The sequence below is a fragment of the Ranitomeya variabilis genome, chromosome 4 (genome assembly GCF_051348905.1).
Source record: "Ranitomeya variabilis isolate aRanVar5 chromosome 4, aRanVar5.hap1, whole genome shotgun sequence".
Classification (NCBI taxonomy): domain Eukaryota; kingdom Metazoa; phylum Chordata; class Amphibia; order Anura; family Dendrobatidae; genus Ranitomeya; species Ranitomeya variabilis.
The window spans coordinates 633,271,862-633,289,879 of NC_135235.1; the positions used below are offsets into that span (position 1 = coordinate 633,271,862).

Below are 18,018 nucleotides of genomic sequence, written 5' to 3' on the forward strand. Positions count from 1 at the left end.
TAGCTGGAGACGGGTGGAAAGACACTAATAGGATTTTTTTAAATAAATTAGCAGCAACCTACACTACTTGAAAAAAAAAGAAAATTGATTTGGCGGTATGACGCAGTGAACAACCCTGAGCTGGAGACAACCAGGCTATGGCTGCTCACAGACTACAGGGCGAGCTGCAATCACACGGAGACCGTGCAGACAGCCGTAAACGGCGCTGCAAGGCCCAAAAACCCTCCTCTACTTTATCCTATGTAGTGTTTTTCCACAAATTAGCTGGAGACGGGTGGAAAGACACTAATAGGATTTTTTTAAATAAATTAGCAGCAGACTACACTACTTGAAAAAAAATTAAAATTGATTTGGCGGTATTACGCAGTGAACAACCCTGAGCTGGAGACAACCAGGCTACGGCTGCTCACAGACTACAGGGTGAGCTGCAGTCACACGGAGACCGTGCAGACAGCCGTAAACGGCGCTGCAAGGCCCAAAAACCCTCCTCTACTTTATCCTATGTAGTGTTTTTCCACAAATTAGCTGGAGACGGGTGGAAAGACACTAATAGGATTTTTTTAAATAAATTAGCAGCAAACTACACTACTTGAAAAAAAATTAAAATTGATTTGGCGGTATGACGCAGTGAACAACCCTGAGCTGGAGACAACCAGGCTACGGCTGCTCACAGACTACAGGGCGAGCTGCAGTCACACGGAGACCGTGCAGACAGCCGTAAACGGCGCTGCAAGGCCCAAAAACCCTCCTCTACTTTATCCTATGTAGTGTTTTTCCACAAATTAGCTGGAGACGGGTGGAAAGACACTAATAGGATTTTTTTGAATAAATTAGCAGCAGACTACACTACTTGGAAAAAAAAAAAAAAAAGAACAGTATGAGGCAATGAACCACCCTCCCTGAACTGAATACAACCAGCTATGGATGGCCTATGTGGCTGCACTCAGACTAGAGAGTGGGCTGCACTCACACACACACACACACAGACCTTGCAGATCGCTGTGAAAACAGCGCTACAAGGCAAAAGCAAGGTGAATAGTAGGTGAACACAGCGGTTGCTAAATTAGCCTTTGGAAAGCACAAAGAAGCAAATCGCTATCTCTAAGCTGTCCCTCAGTCAGCAAACAGCGTCCTGTCACTAACTGAATTCACAGCAGAGTGATCACAAAATGGCGCCAGCGACTTTTAAACTGCATCATGACATCATTTCAGCAGCCAATCACAGCCTTGCCAGTAGTTTCATGCCCTCCATGCTAAACAGGATGTGCCCACACTTGGAATCATTCTCATTGGCTGAATTTCTGCATTTTGAATCTTGGAACTTCCGATTCCGGTATCCGATACGCGGCAAGTATCGGAATCCCGGTATCGGAATTCCGATACCGCAAGTATCGGCCGATACCCGATACTTGCGGTATCGGAATGCTCAACACTAAATGGCACCTGTTTAAACTTGTTATCAGTATAAAAAGACACCTGTGCACACCCTCAAACAGTCTGACTCCAAACTCCACTATGGTGAAGACCAAAGAGCTGTCAAAGGACACCAGAAACAAAATTGTAGCCCTGCACCAGACTGGGAAGACTGAATCTGCAATAGCCAGCCAGCTTGGAGTGAAGAAATCAACAGTGGGAGCAATAATTAGAAAATGGAAGACATTCAAGACCACTGATAATCTCCCTCGATCTGGGGCTCCACGCAAAATCCCACCCCGTGGGGTCAGAATGATCACAAGAACGGTGAGCAAAAATCCCAGAACCACGCGGGGGGACCTAGTGAATGAACTGCAGAGAGCTGGGACCAATGTAACAAGGCCTACCATAAGTAACACACTACGCCACCATGGACTCAGATCCTGCAGTGCCAGACGTGTCCCACTGCTTAAGCCAGTACATGTCCGGGCCCGTCTGAAGTTTGCTAGAGAGCATTTGGATTATCCAGAGGAGTTTTGGGAGAATGTCCTATGGTCTGATGAAACCAAACTGGAACTGTTTGGTAGAAACACAACTTGTCGTGTTTGGAGGAAAAAGAATACTGAGTTGCATCCATCAAACACCATACCTACTGTAAAGCATGGTGGTGGAAACATCATGCTTTGGGGCTGTTTCTCTGCAAAGGGGCCAGGACGACTGATCCGGGTACATGAAAGAATGAATGGGGCCATGTATCGTGAGGTTTTGAGTGCAAACCTCCTTCCATCAGCAAGGGCATTGAAGATGAAACGTGGCTGGGTCTTTCAACATGACAATGATCCAAAGCACACCGCCAGGGCAACGAAGGAGTGGCTTCGTAAGAAGCATTTCAAGGTCCTGGAGTGGCCTAGCCAGTCTCCAGATCTCAACCCTATAGAAAACCTTTGGAGGGAGTTGAAAGTCCGTGTTGCCAAGCGAAAAGCCAAAAACATCACTGCTCTAGAGGAGATCTGCATGGAGGAATGGGCCAACATACCAACAACAGTGTGTGGCAACCTTGTGAAGACTTACAGAAAACGTTTGACCTCTGTCATTGCCAACAAAGGATATATTACAAAGTATTGAGATGAAATTTTGTTTCTGACCAAATACTTATTTTCCACCATAATATGCAAATAAAATGATTAAAAAAAACAGACAATGTGATTTTCTGGATTTTTTTTTTCTCAGTTTGTCTCCCATAGTTGAGGTCTACCTATGATGTAAATTACAGACGCCTCTCATCTTTTTAAGTGGTGGAACTTGCACTATTGCTGACTGACTAAATACTTTTTTGCCCCACTGTATACACTGTATATATACACATAAATACACACTGCTCAAAAAAATAAAGGGAACATCTAAACAAGAGAATATAACTCCAAGTAAATCAAACTTCTGTGAAATCAAACTGTCCACTTAGGGTACTGTCACACTATACGATTTACCAACGATCACGACCAGTGATACGACCTGGCCGTGATCGTTGGTAAGTGGTTGTGTGGTCGCTGGGGAGCTGTCACACAGTCAGCTCTCCAGCGACCAACGATGCCGAAGGCCCCGGGTAACCAGGGTAAACATCGGGTTACTAAGCGCAGGGCCGCGCTTAGTAACCTGATGTTTACCGTGGTTACCAGCGTAAAAGTAAAAAAACAACAAACCGTACATACTTACATTCCGGTGTCTGTCCCCCGGCGTTCTGCTTCTCTCCACTGTGTCTGCGCCAGCCGGAAAGCACAGCGGTGACGTCAGACGTCACCGCTGTGCTCGCTTTCCGGCCGGCCGGCGCTCACAGTGCAGAGAAGCAGAACGCCGGGGGACAGACACCGGAATGTAAGTATGTACGGTTTTTTTTTTTTTACTTTTACGCTGGTAACCACAGTAAACATCGGGTTACTAAGCGCGGCCCTGCGCTTAGTAACCCGATGTTTACCCTGGTTACAAGCGAACGCATCGCTGGATCGCTGTCACACACAACGATCCAGCGATGACAGCGGGAGATCCAGCGACGAAAGAAAGTTCCAAACGATCTGCTACGACGTACGATTCTCAGCAGGGTCCCTGATCGCTGCTGCGTGTCAGACACAGCGATATCGTATGGATATCGCTGGAACGTCACGGATCGTACCGTCGTAGCGATCAAAGTGCCACTGTGTGACAGTACCCTTAGTAAGCAACACTGTTTGACAATCAATTTCACATGCTGTTGTGCAAATGGAATAGACAACAGATGGAAATTATTGGCAATTATCAAGACACACTAAATAAAAGAGTGGTTCTACAGGTGGGGACCACAGACCACATCTCAGTACCAATGCTTTCTTGCTGATGTTTTGGTCACTTTTGAATGTTGGTTGTGCTTTCACACTCGTGGTAGCATGAGACGGACTCTACAACCCACACAAGTGGCTCAGGTAATGCAGCCAATCCAGGATGGCACATCAATGCGAGCTGTGGCAAGGTTTGCCGTGTCTGTCAGCATAGTGTCCAGAGGCTGGAGGCGTTACCAGGAGACAGGTCAGTACACCAGGAGACGTGGAGGGGGCCGTAGGAGGGCAACAACCCAGCAGCAGGACCACTACCTCAGCCTTTGTGCAAGGAGAAACAGTAGCACTGCCAGAGCCCTGCAAAATAACCTCCAGCAGGCCACAAATGTGCATGTGTCTGCAGTTAGAAACCGACTCCATGAGGATGGTCTGAGTGCCCGATATCCACAGATGGGGTTTGTGCTCACAGCCCAACACCGTTGCAGGACGCTTGGCATTTGCCACAGAACGCCAGGATTGGCAAATTCGCCACTGACGCCCTGTGCTCTTCACAGATGAAAGCAGGTTCACTCTGAGCAAATGTGACAGACGTGACAGTCTGGAGATGCCGTGGAGAGCAATCTGCTTCCTGCAACATTTATCAGCATGACCAGTGGGTCAGTAATGGTGTGGGGTGGCATTTCTTTGGCGGGCCGCACAGCCCTCCATGTGCTCGCCAGAGGTAGCCTGACTTCCATTATGTCCCGAAATGAGATCCTCAGACCCCTTGTGAGACCATATGCTGGTGCGGTTGGCCCTGGGTTCCTCCTAATGCAGGACAATGCCAGACCTCATGGGGCTGGAGTGGGTCAGCAGTTCCTGCAAGATGAAGGCATTAAAGCTATGGACTGGCCCGCCCATTCCCTAGACCTGAATCCGATTGAACACATCTGTGACATGTCTCGCACCAGAGACTGTCCAGGAGTTGGCAGATGCTTTAGTCTGGTTTCCCTGGCTGCTTACACCTTTCCAGAAGCAGGAAGAGTCCAATGCCCTCAGGCTCTATTGACGAAGTGCCATGGAAACCAGGCCTTTTTCAACAGACTGATCACACAGGAAGCTGGGTCCATCAATATGATCCTGAGACTAAAGTCCGGTCGATGCAATGGAAGCAACATGACTCACCGCCCCCAAAGGCGGGTGCCCAAACCTCAGCAGGCAAGATCATGCTCACAGTATTTTGTGACCAGCACGGAGTAGTATTGATGGATTTCTTAGCAAAAGGTACTATGATCACTGGGGAATACTATGCTTCACTGCTGCGGAAATTGCAGGCCATTCAAAACCAAGAGACGTGGCATACTCATCAAAGGTGTCCGCCTTCTGCAAGACAATGCACCAGTTCACAGCTCACATGTTGCCCAAATGAAAGCATGCTCCTGTGGCTTTGAAATTCTACTGCATCCCCCTTATTCACCTGACCTCGCACCATTGGATGTCCACCTCTTTCCAACAAATAGGTTATTTTTGAATGGCAAGCATTTTCCAGATGATGAGACTCTGATTTCTGAAGTCACAACGTGGCTTTTGGAGCAACCTGTTGACTTCTACAACCGAGGTGTTTACAGTTGCTTAAAGAGATCGGAGAAGTGTGTGTCCCCAGGTGGCACATATGAAGAGAAGAACTAATAACTGCGCTAAGTTTCAGTGTTCTCAGTCCACAGGAAGTGAGTCAGGGGAAATCTTTAATGAACTCCCCTTGTATGTATATACTTGATTGGAATTCAGTACCCCCCATTCTTTAGAAGAATGGTTCTTAGAGATGGCTAGGAACAATGCTTTGGAAAAGCTAATGGTCCAAACACAAGAAGACTCTGTTACAACCACTACTAAATGGTTACACTGGGAAACCTTTCCCTATTTTCCACTCTACGAAACTAGGCTAAGGCGCCTTAAAGTTTGTCTCTTCTTTACAAGTCCATAGACCAACAAATGGTTGAATACCTTTTATTATTTATTTATATAGCACCATTAATTCCATAGTGCTGTACATGAGAAAAGCGGTTACAGTCCGCGTTATAGATATCGTTTACAGTAAACAAATTTACAATGACAGACCGGTACAGAGGGGAGAGTACCCTGTCCTTGAGGACTTACCTTCTAGCCAATCAACGTCCTTACACTCTAATTGTAATCCAATCTACTGTATAAAGTTATAAATACCCATGGATCCCCTTGACTTTTATTTTTCTTCTCATGTTTGAAGTGTCTTGCTTATCCATATACTACATTGAATTCATGATATTTGTACCATGATGATCCCTCTTTATTCATATGCTTTGATTCTTTATGTAATGAAGTGTATACATCACTTTTTTTCAGTTCATTTTCCAGACTTTGAATTTCTGTTTATTGTTATGTTATGCTGTTACAAAATAAAAATAACTTTGAATTTGAAACAAAGGAAATGGCTACTTTCCTGTGTGAGTTTTTAGATGTGTAACAAGATTTGTTTTCCGATTAAAACATTTTCCACATTCTGAACATGAAAATGGCTTCTCTCCTGTGTGAATTTTCTGATGTCTAACAAGACATGATTTTGTTGTAAAACATTTCTCACATTCGGAACATGAAAATGGCTTCTCCCCTGTGTGAATTATCTGATGTTTAGCAAGTTTTGATTTAATACTGAAATATTTCCCACATTCTGAACATGAAAATGGTTTCTGCCCTGTGTGACTTATCTGATGTGCAACCAGACTTGATTTCTCTGTAAAACATTTTCCACAATCTGAACATGAAAAAGGTTTCTCCCCTGTGTGAATTCTCTGATGTGCAACCAGACTTGATTTCTCTGTAAAACATTTCCCACATTCTGAACATGCAAATGGTTTCTCCCCTGTGTGAATTCTCTGATGCATCATAAAATTTGATTTGTGTGTAAAACTTTTCCCGCATTCTGAACAAGAAAATGGCTTCTCCCCTGTGTGAATTCTCTGATGTTTTGAAAGTGTGGATTTCTCACTATATCGTTTACCACATTCTAAACATGAAAACGGCTTTTCCCCTGTGTGAGTTTTCAGATGTGCAACAAGACTTGCTTTCAGATTAAAACATTTCTCACATTCTGAACATGAAAACGGCTTCTCTCCTGTGTGAGTTTTCTGATGTTTAAGAAGTATGGATTTCGCACTGTAACATTTCCCACATTCTGAACATGAAAATGGCTTATCCCCTGTGTGATTTTTCAGATGTGCAACAAGATGTGTTTTCCGACTAAAACATTTCCCACATTCTGAACATGAAAATGGCTTCGCTCCTGTGTGAATTCTCTGATGTCTAACAAAACATGATTTCTCTGTAAAACATTTCCCACATTCTGAACATGAAAATGGCTTCTCTCCTGTGTGAGTTCTCTGATGTATAACAAGACTTGATTTCTCTGTAAAACATTTTCCACATTCTGAACATGAAAATGGCTTCTCCCCTGTGTGTGTTAGCTGATGTCTATCAAGATGTGATTTCTTTCTGAAACCTTTCCCACATTCTGAACATGGAATTGGTTTCTCCCCTGTGTGTACCATATGATGTCTTACAAGACATGATCTGTGTGTAAAACATTTTCCACATTCCGAACATGAAAATGGTTTCTTCCCTGTGGAATCTGTTTCAGGATCAAGAGCCCTTCTGTGACCACTGTTTTGCATATTTGTCTTTGATGAAGCAGTAACAAGGACCTGTTGAAAAGGATCAGGTGACAGATTTTTTCTGATAACATCTTGAGGTGTATCTGGTTTAATGACATGTTCTTCATAAGTATCCGGTGTCATATGAAAATTATCTGCTGAAAAATCTGAGAATATCAGACATCCCTCAGTGCTCCTGGTAAAGTCACCTGCCAAGAATAAAAATGATTTTATTATTTTTCAGTAACATTGCATTGGAATTATAATACTGTTTATATTATTATATCTATATATATATATATATAATTGTCTAAGGGGTACTTCCGTCACGGATATTCATTCGCTGATTGGTCTCGCCAGCTGCCTGTCATGGCTGCCGCGACCAATCAGTGATGGGCACAGTCCTATTAGTCCCTCCCTACTCCCCTGCAGTCAGTGCCCTGCACCCGCTCCATACTCCCCGCAGTCACGGCTCACACAGGGTTAATGCCAGCGGTAACGGACCACGTTATGCCGCGGGTAACTCACTCCGTTACCGCCGTTATTAACCCTGTGTGACCAAGTTTTTACTATTGAGGCTGCCTATGCTGCCTCAATAGTAAAAACATCTAATGTTAAAAATAATTTTAAAAAAATAACAAATCATTATATACTCACCTTCCGCCGCCTTTCCGACGTTCCGGTGACCGGTCCATGCAAGCGGCAGGTTCCGGTGCTAAGGTTGGTGTGCGACAAGAACCTGCCATGACATCACGGTCATGTGACCGCGACGTCATCACAGGCCCTGCGCGCTTGCGCGAGAAGGACCTGCCATGACATCACAGTCATGTGACCGCGACGTCATCGCAGGCCTTGCGCGCCTGCGCGAGAAAGACCTGCCGTGACGTCACGGTCATGTGACCGCGAAGTCATCACACCCTCGGACCGGAAGCTGCCGCCTGAACCGAACACAGGCGACAGAACTACAAGGGGCCCCTCGGAAGGTGAATATATGTTTATTTTTTAACCAGTCACATACGTGGCTGGGCAATATACTACGTGGCTGAGCAATATACTATGTCACTGTGCAATATACTACGTGGCTCTGTGCTGTATACTACGTCGCTGGGCAATATACTACATCTTTGGGCAATATACTACGGGGCTGGGCAACATACTACGTCACTGGGCAATATACTACGTCACTGGGCAATATACTACGTGGCTCTGTGCTGTATACTACGTCGTTGTGCAATATACTACGTGGCTCTGTGCCGTATACTAAGTAACTGGGCAATATACTACGTGGCTCTGTGCTGTATACTACGTAACTAGGCAATACACTACGTCACTGGGCAATATACTACGTCACTGGGCAATATACTACGTGGCTGTGCAATATACTACGTAACTGGGCAATATACTACGTCACTGGGCAATATACTATGTGGCTGGGCAATATACTACGTCACTGGGCAATATACTACGTGGACATGCATATTCTAGAATACCCGATGCGTTAGAATCGGGCCACCATCTAGTACTTTATAACATGTCTGTGTAAACTGGACAATAGGCCACAAAGAGGGACTGAGATCACAGTGTTAGGCCACCAGGTAATGTCCTTACAAATGATCACTACTCTATTATAGCCACTTTTCAGGTCATGTTTCACTGTCTGTCATGAATCTGTTCCAGTTACAACTGGAAGAAGTACAGACTCTTAAAACGGATCTGTAATCAGTTTTATTAGGCGATTCCTTCTCATACATTCTCTGACAAGTACCAGCACTATAGCACAGAGCAAAGCACATTGAAGGAGATTGATCATGTACACAAGTTATGGTTTTAGACAAAAAAAAGTAAGGTATTATATATCTTTTTATTAATGTAACTAAACCGTGGAAACAAGAAAGGAGAACAAGTCCTTCATATTAAAGGATGGAAGGAAAGGTTTGTGGATGGTTTCTGCGCTTGCTGGCAGTTAATGAGACGTATATTCCTGGACATAAACAAAACAAGTATACTATACTTGTGGTCTTTCCTGATGAAGAAGTCATTTGTACTTTGAAACACGTAGAATAAACCACCATTTCGTTTTATATCCTGAGTAGTGTTGAGCGATACTTTCCGATATCGGAAAGTATCGGCCGATACCGTCAAAATATCGGATCCAATCCGATACCGATACCCGATCCCAATGCAAGTCAATGGGACGAAAATATCGGAATTAAAATAAACCCTTTATAAACTTGTAGGTTCATTCTACATGAAGGAAAACAACTAAGAATAATGTAGGATGTATTGGGGGACGTGGCGGAGACATTAAAGGCACAGAGGTTTAGCCCAATGTAATAGAATAGCAGGATTTTGGGGTTTTTTTATGACGTTCGGCGGTAGAAAGATTTTGACTATGTTAATTTTTTTTTTATTTTGTCAGATATTGATGTTTCACTACTTCCACGCCCTTCACCTTCTTTTTTACTTCTCCCACACTTTCTTCTTCATTATCCTCATCATCAGCTTCTTTGACATCAACTTCTTCACCTTATTCATCTTCTTCTTCATCTTCTACCTATTATTTTTTTGGTTACATTGTTCATATTCTTTTTATTTTACTATTATCTTCATCATATTCTACTTCTTCATCATATTCTTATTTGTGACAGGCATTCCCGTAGTTGTTATCTATAAAACTTTGAAGATTACACCTTCCGTTCTGCCTGTCACAAAAGAGTTACATTTGTCCGCGTTCAGTTTGGCCTGCAGCATCAGGCTTTATCCAGGGGCACCACGAGGAGGAACGGACTCACCCCCATACACTGCTTAGTCTTCTTCTGCTTATAATTTAGATAATATTTTTTGCTCTGATATTTAGTGTTATGCTTAATGTTCTTCTGCTCTTTGTTCTGCAGCCTCTTGTTCTTCTGCTTCTCGGTCTTCCAGGTCGTCGTCGTCTCCAGGGTCGTCGTCTCCGGGGTCGTCGTCATCGGGGTGGTCTTCAGGGTCGTCGTCTCCGGGGTCGTCGTCATCGGGGTGGTCTTCGGGGTCATCGTCTCCAGGGTCGTCGTCATCACGGTGGTTGTCGTCTCTGGTGTCGTCGTCATCTTAGGGGTGGTCTTCCGGGTCATCGTGTTTAGTCTCTTGAACTTGGAAATGTAGCAGAAGGTACAAGAAGGCTGAGAAAATGCCGAGAACCAGCTGATGGAACTGGAACTCGGATGGCTACCCGAAGGTCCAAGAGCCAATGGAACTACCGAGGACCAGCTGACGTTACTGGAACCCAGTTACTAAGCAGGAGGTACCCGTGCCTGAAAGCACTACCAAGGACCACCTGACGTTGGTGGAACTCGGATACCCAGAGGGAGGCACCTAAGCCAAAGGCTCTGCCCGGAACCAGCTGACGGTACTGGAACCAGGATGGGGAGCAGAAGGTACAAGAGCAAAAGACACTGCCGAGAACCAGCTGACGGTGCTGGAACCCGGATGGGTAGCCGAAGGTCCAAGAGCCAATGGAACTACCGAGGACCAGCTGACGTTACTGGAACCCGGTTACTAAGCAGGAGGTACCCGTGCCTGAAAGCACTACCAAGGACCACCTGACGTTGGTGGAACTCGGATACCCAGAGGGAGGCACCTAAGCCAAAGGCTCTGCCCGGAACCAGCTGACGGTACTGGAACCAGGATGGGGAGCAGAAGGTACAAGAGCAAGTGTCTGCGTGGCTTTTGCAGGACACGATGCCGGCTGCACAGCAGGGGAACAGCTGGCGGTGCTGAACCCCACTGACACATTGGCTGGTGTTTTTCTCTGTGCAGCTAGCAGTACCGGGCCCCAACTGGCGGTGTTGGAGCCCGGGGTCAGCAGGAGGAGGAGATGGAGCAGAGTGTAGGCCGAAGCCTGCACTGGCGGCAGCTTTGGGTCTGTTGTGCCTGCGTGGCTGTTGCAGGACACGTTGCCGGCTGCACAGCAGGGGAACAGCTGGCGGTGCTGAACCCCACTGACACATTGGCTGGTGTTTTTCTCTGTGCAGCTAGCAGTACCGGGCCCCAACTGGCGGTGTTGGAGCCCAGGGCTCTGCAGGGGGAGCAGAGTGTAGGCCGAAGCCTAATCGAACCAATTTCAAAGGTAACCTTTAACCCCCCCTCAGGGGTTACAAAGTAGAAGAGCCACAGCTTATGCAGCAGTAGTGGTGCACAAGTCAAAGGTTGCTCTTTTAATTTGGCTCCTTGCACACGCTGAATGGAACACGTATAACATTTAGCCCTTTATACAGTCAAACTGTGTTGGAGGCGCGAGTTCCCTTTGTAATGAGACGCAGCACAGATGTCAAGAATCCCACCTTGGTGCTGGGTGCAGCCTCCTGAGCGTTGTTATTTGCTGTACAGGAGTCTGCGCTGTCGTGTTATCCCCTGGCCTAGCGCTGTTAGCGCTGCCCATCTTCTGACCTCATTTAATGTTGGCTGGTGCGGTTCGCGATGCCCATGAATCACAGCCCCGCAGTGTATTGACATAGTTAAAACACTGCGGGGCTGGGATTCATGGCCTGGCGCAGTACATATGTTCGCCTCTCGCTTGGGTTCTTACACCTGCTTCAGACTATGTGGCGTCAGCTGATCCCTTATCGCATGCCACGGCCATGAAGCCGCACAGTCTGAAGAAGGCGGAAGGAGATGAGGGACAGGCGAACTGATGCACTGCTCATGCCCATCAAACACACCCTCGCAGTCCCAAGAAATAAGACACCGAGGGGCGTTGTGTGGGTCAGGGCGGCCGCAGAGGCGCAGGCAGCCAAACAATGATGCCAGAAGACGGGCAGCGCTACCAAGGGGGTTGCAGCGTGTCATTACAAAGGAAAGTCACACCACCGGGACGGTTAAATGATCACACAGAGGACACATTTTAGACGTGTTTTCCGTTCCACATGTGCGAGGAGAATACGTTTATGAGCCACCTTGCACACATGCAGCATTACCGCTGAACAAGGTGGCCTTAAAAACGTACAAACGCCTGGGGGAGGGGGGACAGGTTCCCTTCAATTTCAGTTCTTGTGTCTGCGTGGCTTTTGCAGGACACGATGCCGGCTGCACAGCAGGGGAACAGCTGGCGGTGCTGAACCCCACTGACACATTGGCTGGTGTTTTTCTCTGTGCAGCTAGCAGTACCGGGCCCCAACTGGCGGTGTTGGAGCCCGGGGTCAGCAGGAGGAGGAGATGGAGCAGAGTGTAGGCCGAAGCCTGCACTGGCGGCAGCTTTGGGTCTGTTGTGCCTGCGTGGCTGTTGCAGGACACGTTGCCGGCTGCACAGCAGGGGAACAGCTGGCGGTGCTGAACCCCACTGACACATTGGCTGGTGTTTTTCTCTGTGCAGCTAGCAGTACCGGGCCCCAACTGGCGGTGTTGGAGCCCGGGCTCTGCAGGGGGAGCAGAGTGTAGGCCGAAGCCTGCACTGGAGCAAGTTGAAAGGAAACCTTTAACCCCCCCCCCAGGCGTTTGTAGCTGGAAGAGCCATCGTGTACAGCACTAATGCTGGAAAAGGTAAACTTAGCTCTTTTAATTATGGTCCTTGCAGATGCTGAACCTAACACTTATGAAATGTGTCCCCTCACAGCGTTCAACCGTCCGGTAGGTGGAACTTTCCTTTGTCATGTGACGCAGCACAGCCGTCATTTTTACCCCCTTGTCGCCGTGCGCCGCCGCCTCAGCGTTGTTTGAATCTGTCCCGGAGCCTGCGCTGTTAGGTTACCCCTTGGCCATGCACACATTTTGCGCTGCCCGTCTTCTGACATCATTTGCTGTCAGGCTGGCTGCGCCTGTGCGGGTGCGCTGTCCGAGATTCAGCCTCGCGGTGTCGTCTAATGTAATCCCACCGCGGGCCTGGGATCCGTGTCCATGCGCAGTGCATATCCTCGCCTCTCACACCCCTCCCAACGGCTTCTTAAGACTGTGCGGTGTCACGGCCGTGGCATGCTATTAGGGATCAGCTGACACCGAACAGTCTGAAGAAGCCGTAGGGAGGGGAGTGAGAGGCGAGGATATGCACTGCGCATGGACACGGATCCCAGGCCCGCGGTGGGATTACATTAGACGACACCGCGAGGCTGAATCTCGGACAGCGCACCCGCACAGGCGCAGCCAGCCTGACAGCAAATGATGTCAGAAGACGGGCAGCGCAAAATGTGTGCATGGCCAAGGGGTAACCTAACAGCGCAGGCTCCGGGACAGATTCAAACAACGCTGAGGAGGCGGCGCACGGCGACAAGGGGGTAAAAATGACGGCTGTGCTGCGTCACATGACAAAGGAAAGTTCCACCTACCGGACGGTTGAACGCTGTGAGGGGACACATTTCATAAGTGTTAGGTTCAGCATCTGCAAGGAGCACCACGAAAAGAGGCACTTTTTCCCTTTGCATCATTACTGCTGCACAAGGTGGCTCCTTCAGTAACAAACGCCTGGGGGGGGGGGGGACAGGTTCCCTTAAATTTAACTTGTTGTGCCTGCGTGGCGGTCGCAGTACACGTTGCCGTATACACAGCAGGGGAACAGCTGGCGGTGCTGAACCCCACTAACACATTGGCGAGGTTTTTGGCTCTGTGCGTACAGCACTTCTGGACGGCAACTGGCGGTGTTGGCGCCCAGGGACAGGTGGAGGAGGAGGAGGTTGGAGGAGGGATTGCCACACACACAGCAGGGGAACAGCTGACGTTACTGAACCCCAATAACAGAGGAGGGACTGTTGACTGTGCGTACAGCACTTCTGGACGGCAACTGGCGGTGTTGGAGCCCAGGGACAGGTGGAGGAGGAGGAGGTTGGAGGAGGTAGGAGGGATTGCCACACACACAGCAGGGGAACAGCTGACGTTACTGAACCCCAATAACAGAGGAGGGACTGTTGACTGTGCGTACAGCACTTCTGGACGGCAACTGGCGGTGTTGGAGCCCAGGGACAGGTGGAGGAGGAGGAGGTTGGAGGAGGTAGGAGGGATTGCCACACACACAGCAGGGGAACAGCTGACGTTACTGAACCCCAATAACAGAGGAGGGACTGTTGACTGTGCGTACAGCACTTCTGGACGGCAACTGGCGGTGTTGGAGCCCAGGGACAGGTGGAGGAGGAGGAGGATGGAGGAGGTAGGAGGGATTGCCACACACACAGCAGGGGAACAGCTGACGTTACTGAACCCCAATAACAGAGGAGGGACTGTTGACTGTGCGTACAGCACTTCTGGACGGCAACTGGCGGTGTTGGAGCCCAGGGGCAGGTGGAGGAGGAGGAGGTTGGAGGAGGTAGGAGGGATTGCCACACACACAGCAGGGGAACAGCTGACGTTACTGAACCCCAATAACAGAGGAGGGACTGTTGACTGTGCGTACAGCACTTCTGGACGGCAACTGGCGGTGTTGGAGCCCAGGGGCAGGTGGAGGAGGAGGAGGTTGGAGGAGGTAGGAGGGATTGCCACACACACAGCAGGGGAACAGCTGACGTTACTGAACCCCAATAACAGAGGAGGGACTGTTGACTGTGCGTACAGCACTTCTGGACGGCAACTGGCGGTGTTGGAGCCCAGGGGCAGGTGGAGGAGGAGGAGGTTGGAGGAGGTAGGAGGGATTGCCACACACACAGCAGGGGAACAGCTGACGTTACTGAACCCCAATAACAGAGGAGGGACTGTTGACTGTGCGTACAGCACTTCTGGACGGCAACTGGCGGTGTTGGAGCCCAGGGGCAGGTGGAGGAGGAGGAGGTTGGAGGAGGTAGGAGGGATTGCCACACACACAGCAGGGGAACAGCTGACATTACTGAACCCCAATAACAGAGGAGGGACTGTTGACTGTGCGTACAGCACTTCTGGACGGCAACTGGCGGTGTTGGAGCCCAGGGACAGGTGGAGGAGGTTGGAGGAGGTTGGAGGAGGTAGGAGGGATTGCCACACACACAGCAGGGGAACAGCTGACGTTACTGAACCCCAATAACAGAGGAGGGACTGTTGACTGTGCGTACAGCACTTCTGGACGGCAACTGGCGGTGTTGGAGCCCAGGGACAGGTGGAGGAGGAGGAGGTTGGAGGAGGTTGGAGGAGGTAGGAGGGATTGCCACACACACAGCAGGGGAACAGCTGACGTTACTGAACCCCAATAACAGAGGAGGGACTGTTGACTGTGCGTACAGCACTTCTGGACGGCAACTGGCGGTGTTGGAGCCCAGGGACAGGTGGAGGAGGAGGTAGGAGGAGGTAGGAGGGATTGCCACACACACAGCTGGGGAACAGCTGACGTTACTGAACCCCAATAACAGAGGAGGGACTGTTGACTGTGCGTACAGCACTTCTGGACGGCAACTGGCGGTGTTGGAGCCCAGGGACAGGTGGAGGAGGAGGAGGTTGGAGGAGGGATTGCCACACACACAGCAGGGGAACAGCTGACGTTACTGAACCCCAATAACAGAGGAGGGACTGTTGACTGTGCGTACAGCACTTCTGGACGGCAACTGGCGGTGTTGGAGCCCAGGGACAGGTGGAAAAGGAGAGGAACACAATGTAGGCCGAAGCCTGAGAAAGTCGAAAGGGAACCTTTAACCCCCCCCCCCAAGGCGTTTGTAGCTGAAAGAGCCAGCTTGTGCAGCACAAAAGATGCAAAAGGAAAAGGTGGCTCTTTTCATCATGCTCCTTGCAAACACAGAACTAAACACTTATAAAATGTGTCCCCTGCAACCGTAAAACCGTCCCGGAGGTGGGACTTTCCTTCGTAATGTGACGCAGCACAGCCGTCATTCCTACCCCCCCGGCACCGCGCACCGGCTCCTCAGCGTTGGTTTATTCCGTCCCGGAGCCTGCGCTGTTATGTTATCCCGTGGCCAGGCACACTTAGCGCTGCCCGTCTTCTGGCATCATTTGGTGTCAGGATGGCTGCGCCTGTGCGGCCGCGCTGGCAGAGAGCCCGTCTCGCAGTGTCTTCTGATTTAATCCCACTGGGGGCCTGGGATCCATGGACATGCGCAGTGCATATCCTCGCCTCTCACTCCCCTCCCTACGGCTTCTTAAGACTGTGCGGTGTCACGGCCGTGGCATGCTATTAGGGACCAGCTGACACCGAACAGTCTGAAGAAGCCATAGGGAAATGAGTGAGAGGTGGAGGTTCAGATATGCACTGCGCATGTCCATGGATCCCAGGCCCCCAGTGGGATTAAATCAGAAGACACTGCGAGGCGGGCTCTCTGCCAGCGCGGCCGCACAGGCGCAGCCATCCTGACACCAAATGATGCCAGAAGACGGGCAGCGCTAAGTGTGCCTGGCCACGGGATAACATAACAGCGCAGGCTCCGGGACGGAATAAAACAACGCTGAGGAGCCGGTGCGCGGCGCCGTGGGGGTAGGAATGACGGCTGTGCTGCGTCACATTACGAAGGAAAGTCCCACCTCCGGGACGGTTTTACGGTATCAGTGGACACATTTTATAAGTGTTAAGTTCTGCGTGTGCAAGGAGCTAAACAAAAATAGCTACCTTTTCCTTGTGCAGCATTACTGCTGTACAAGGTGGCTCTTTCAGTAACAAACGCCTTGGGGGGGGGGGGGGGGGGACAGATTCCCTTACATTTCAGTTGTTGTGTCAGCGTGGCGGTCGCATGACACATTGCCGGCTACACAGCTGGGGATCAGCTGACGTTACTGAAACCCAATAACACTGGGTCGTATGTTTTGACTGTGCAGACGGCACTTCTGAGCCTCAACTGGCGGTGTTGGAGCACAGGAATTTAAGTTCAGGTGGTAGAAAGATGAACACAACAGGAGACCTGGATAACGTATACAGTGACCTAATTATTTAATCAGGAGGAGGAGTGGCAAATTCCTGCGAGATCCAGGCCTTGTTCATTTTCAGGAAAGTAAGCCGGTCAACGTTATCGGAGGATAGTCGCATGCGACGGTCAGTTAGTACACCACCTGCAGCACTAAAGACACGTTCCGATAATACACTGGCCGCAGGGCAAGACAGCACCTCCAATGCATACTGGCTTAGCTCTGGCCATGTATCCAGCTTTGAGACCCAAAACTTGAAAGGGGAAGAGCCGTCTGGGAGTACAGCAAGAGGGCAAGACATGTAGTCTGTCACCATCTGACGGAACCGTTGCCTCCTGCTGACTGGAGCCGTCTGTGATGGTGTAGACTTTTGTGGGGGGCACAGAAAACTGTGCCACAGTTGGGCCATACTGGTCTTGCCTTGGGCAGAGGCACTGCTTCTGCTCCCTCTTTGTGCAGAGCCTCCTCCACTGCCTGGACGCACTGAGCTGCTTTGTAATGCACTAGCAGCACTTCTCTCAGTTGGAATGGAGAAGATGATGGAATTGACCAGTGTGTCTTGGTACTCCCGCATTTTTCGCTCCCGGTTCAACGGTGTGATGAGGCTTTCTACGTTGTCCCGGTAGCGAGGATCGAGGAGGGTGAACACCCAATAATCAGACATGTTGAGAATGTGGGCGATGCGGCGGTCGTTTCTCAGGCACTGCAGCATGTAATCCACCATGTGCTGCAGACTGCCAACTGCCCAAGAAATGCTGTCCCCTGCTGGAGGCGTGATCTCTGCCTGCTCGTCATCACCCCACCCTCGCTGTACACACTGAGTACTGGACAATTCGGTAACTCCCTCCTCTGGACGGACGTCT

The 18,018-nt window shown here is 49.3% G+C and overlaps 1 protein-coding gene across 8 annotated transcripts in view; it reads right to left on the reverse strand.

Annotated features, from left to right (window-relative positions):
• The window catches only part of LOC143767225 (uncharacterized), a 385,097-nt gene that overhangs the window by 115,056 nt on the left and 252,023 nt on the right, over positions 1 to 18,018 (reverse strand). For 6 of the 8 annotated variants that reach the window (XM_077255382.1, XM_077255380.1, XM_077255383.1 and 3 more), the window contains exon 7: positions 5,690 to 7,593. In XM_077255382.1, the coding sequence (XP_077111497.1) occupies positions 6,170 to 7,593 (1,424 nt within the window). In that variant the 3' untranslated portion in view covers positions 5,690 to 6,169. Of the gene's footprint in view, positions 7,594 to 18,018 lie in introns of those variants that run through there. The other 2 variants (XM_077255390.1, XM_077255389.1) reach the window with 1 other exon arrangement.